Source organism: Anolis sagrei, chromosome 1 (assembly GCF_037176765.1).
Source record: "Anolis sagrei isolate rAnoSag1 chromosome 1, rAnoSag1.mat, whole genome shotgun sequence".
NCBI lineage: Eukaryota > Metazoa > Chordata > Lepidosauria > Squamata > Dactyloidae > Anolis > Anolis sagrei.
This window is the reverse complement of record NC_090021.1, coordinates 293,514,804-293,518,063: the sequence shown is the minus strand read 5'-3', so window position 1 is coordinate 293,518,063 and position 3,260 is coordinate 293,514,804. Positions and strand designations below refer to the sequence as shown.

Below are 3,260 nucleotides of genomic sequence, written 5' to 3'. Positions count from 1 at the left end.
TCTGTGGTTTTTAGTAAAAAACGAGTTTGTAATGCAATGTATGTCCTCTACTCAAATTGGAACTGGGATGGAACTGGGAGTCAGGGCAGTTTTGTGGGTAGTTATTTAGATGCCATTTCTTTTCTTTTTTTACCAAAGGTCTGAGATTTTTTGCTTGTTGGAGGTTGCAATGAAATAATATTTATTATTTCATTGCATTTTATTAAATACAGCTGCCCCTCTACATTTGCAGGCATCCAGCTCATCACTCATTCACTGGGGCAGGTGGGGAGAAGGGGACCAGATGGAGAGATTGGGATGAGGGGGACACATGTGCCCCCCCATCAGTCTCTCACTCACTGAATCACCCAGGAGGGTAGGCAGATAGAAAGGGGTCAGATAGAGGACCTGCACTCTCCTCCCCATCGATCAATTGCTTACTAACTCAATGGGGCAGGCAGATAGTGGGAGTTGGAGGGAAGGAGGCAGGTAGGTAGGCAGGTAGTGCCCAGATCTCTGGTGTCAATGAAGGAATCGGGGGGGGGGGGGGATGAGGAGAGTCACCAAAATCCCTTCCCACTACTCTTACACTGTTGACTCAGACACAACCCGCCTCTGTCCTGTGCTTGTCTTTCTGTCAGGATTATTAAAACCTCCTTGTTAACCTATTTGGGTAGGAAGAGAGTGGGATTGCATAGGGAAGCCATATAATGGGAATGCTGGTGGATGGTAAGATTGAAAGGAAGGCAAGAAAGGTGATTGATTGATGAGTTTATGCATGGTGGCACGGGGAAACAAACTTGGCACACACTGCTGTCATGTGATCTAAAAGAATCCAATACAGTGAGCTCACAGACATGCCGGAAACACCATTTTGTACTAAGGTGGTTTTAAGAAAGGGGAACTGTGTGGCTTTCAAGACCAGTTTGAGATAGAATTTAAACAGGTGAATTGGGCATTAGCGAGGTCAAAGTGGAGCAGTATAATGCTCACTGGAACTGGGACGCAGCCCTCATGTGGATTCAGCTTTAGTCATACTTTTAGTAGATTAATGGAGCCCAATGGATCTGTTCCAAGTCTGAACAAATCTATTCTAAGAGAAATATATTAAGTAGGGGAGAACTGACATATAATGTTTGCCTATCCAATGCAGACCAATAGATATTTAAGTACTGCAACACTGATGTCATGTATCTATGTCTCCAATGCACACATGCCGTGGAGTAAGATCCGCTGAATCCATTGCAACTTGTATCTAAGTAAACATGCATGAAATATGAACTATCATAAAAATACTGCAAATCTATTCCTATTAGCTTTAAGGTGGATTTTGTTTGGTACAACTTTGGGAGACATTCAAATAACCCACATTAAATATAACAGAGCAGTAAGATGGTTGTTTATAACTGATAAAGCAGGAGCTAGTTTTGCTACTGATGTACTCCTAATATTAACAGCTCCATTCTGCAATCTTGTCTACAGACAAGCTGTGCTTTAAAGTCAGCAGTGTATTTGTTCAACTAAAGCCTAGGGGGGTAGCATTGGAAGAAATTGAAATAAATATTCATACACTTCCTTTCATGACTTACATGCAAGTGCTCACACATTTTTTAGCTCTAGACATAAAGATCATACACATCTTTAACATTCTGATTTCATGTTTAGGCATTTAAAACCTCACGTACTCTAAAACCCTATTAATGTCGCATATAGATATAGATATATAGATAGATAGACAGATAGCTATAAATATGGATATATAAATCTATATTTGTCTGCATTTTTGTTGGTACACATTTCTATCATTCCTCCCCAGGATCCTTTAGTTTTATCTAATCAAGATTGAAAACACAAAGGCCTAACAAAAAATCAAAAATGAAATATTTATTACCGCATTTTGTGACTTAACACCTTTTTTTTAAAACATAACGTCACAGTCCTCATACAAGTATTTTAATGTAAATTTTGACAAAGCTTAAAGGTAACAGCATTTTTTTCTAGTGAGGAACACGTGCTGAGAAAGGAAGAATTCATGGACATACAATACCAATTCCACAGCAGATCTGATACTAGCAAAAACATTCTTTTTTTTCAATTGAGGTAAACACATAGAATATCTAACATGAAACAATTAATAGACCGAACTCTGTACGAAGTTTGTTACAGTATTCTCTTGCTTTTTCCCAAGCTTTGAGTTCATGATAAAAGTTCTAGGTTTGGTGCAAAGACCATTAATATCTTCTTTTGTTGAGGAAAGCTGCCCAACCTTCAGATTTGTCCTGTCCCAAGCCAAGGCTCAGAACTACTGGAAGAAGTTCCTGCTTTGTCTTTGTAAATCTTCACCTGCAAGCTCTTTGAAAAAAAGAGTCCAAAAATATCTTGGGCTTATGAAGCACAAACTATAAAGATCTGTTTGAAACTAAAGGACACATTTATGAAGGAACAAAACCAGGGGATGGCGAGGCCTTCTTCCAATTGCCTTCTGTGTGATGAAAGACCCAGCAAGACTTCATCGTCTTCTCCAGGGTAGTTCTTTTCTCACTGGCCAAAACAGGTCTGAAATATACCGCTGTCTTTCATGGATCATGACTTCACTGCTGAACCAAAACAGTCATTCTTTTGGGAACAACACACATAGTGTGGAAAACAAGGATATTTTTTCTCCTTCTAAAACTATTTGAGGCAACATAACGGAGTGATCAACAGAAATATACAAGTTAACTTAGTTCCTATGTTTAATATACTACAGTAGTTATAACTCTTGGAGTCTTTCCCCCCCAGAGGATCTTTACATGGACATAGATTGTTTTCAGTGAGCCCATGATTTCACATTTATGTTCTTGTTTCCATTGGTCCTCTGTTGTTGATGAAAAATGATAAAAGTAAAAAATAATCACAGCTGTCTGGAATTGTGTGTGAAGTGTCAACATCTGGTCAAAGTTCGAAAGTCTTAAAACAGTTTTTCTCTCTTTCCTTGAGTTCCCTTATACTATTGGGCATGGATGTCCATAAGCTGTCCACCGACACTGGGGTCTACAGAATTTAACATGGCAGGGCTCTGTGCTGACATGGTCATTCCAGGATGGGTAGGGGGTCCTCCGTGCATCATCATGGCTGGGTGATGGGGGTGACTTGGCAAATATGAATGGATTGGGGGTCCATGTCTTAATTGAGTAGGGTGAGAGGTCATCTGGGGAGGAGTGTAACTTGACTGTGTCATACTCATACCCATAGGACCACCCTGAGATATGTAGTCCCCTGGTATGCCTTGCAAACCTAGA

The 3,260-nt window shown here is 40.0% G+C and overlaps 1 protein-coding gene across 8 annotated transcripts in view; it reads right to left on the bottom strand.

Annotated features, from left to right (window-relative positions):
* Positions 1–1,843: 1,843 nt before the first annotated feature.
* MEIS2 (Meis homeobox 2) overlaps positions 1,844–3,260 on the bottom strand; it is a 224,536-nt gene continuing 223,119 nt past the window's right edge. For 4 of the 8 annotated variants that reach the window (XM_060759893.2, XM_060759918.2, XM_060759899.2 and 1 more), the window contains one exon: positions 1,844–3,255. In XM_060759893.2, coding sequence (XP_060615876.2) covers positions 2,969–3,255 — 287 coding nt within the window. In that variant the 3' untranslated portion in view covers positions 1,844–2,968. The remainder of the gene's footprint in view (positions 3,256–3,260) is intronic. The other 4 variants (XM_060759933.2, XM_060759955.2, XM_067462862.1 and 1 more) reach the window with 1 other exon arrangement.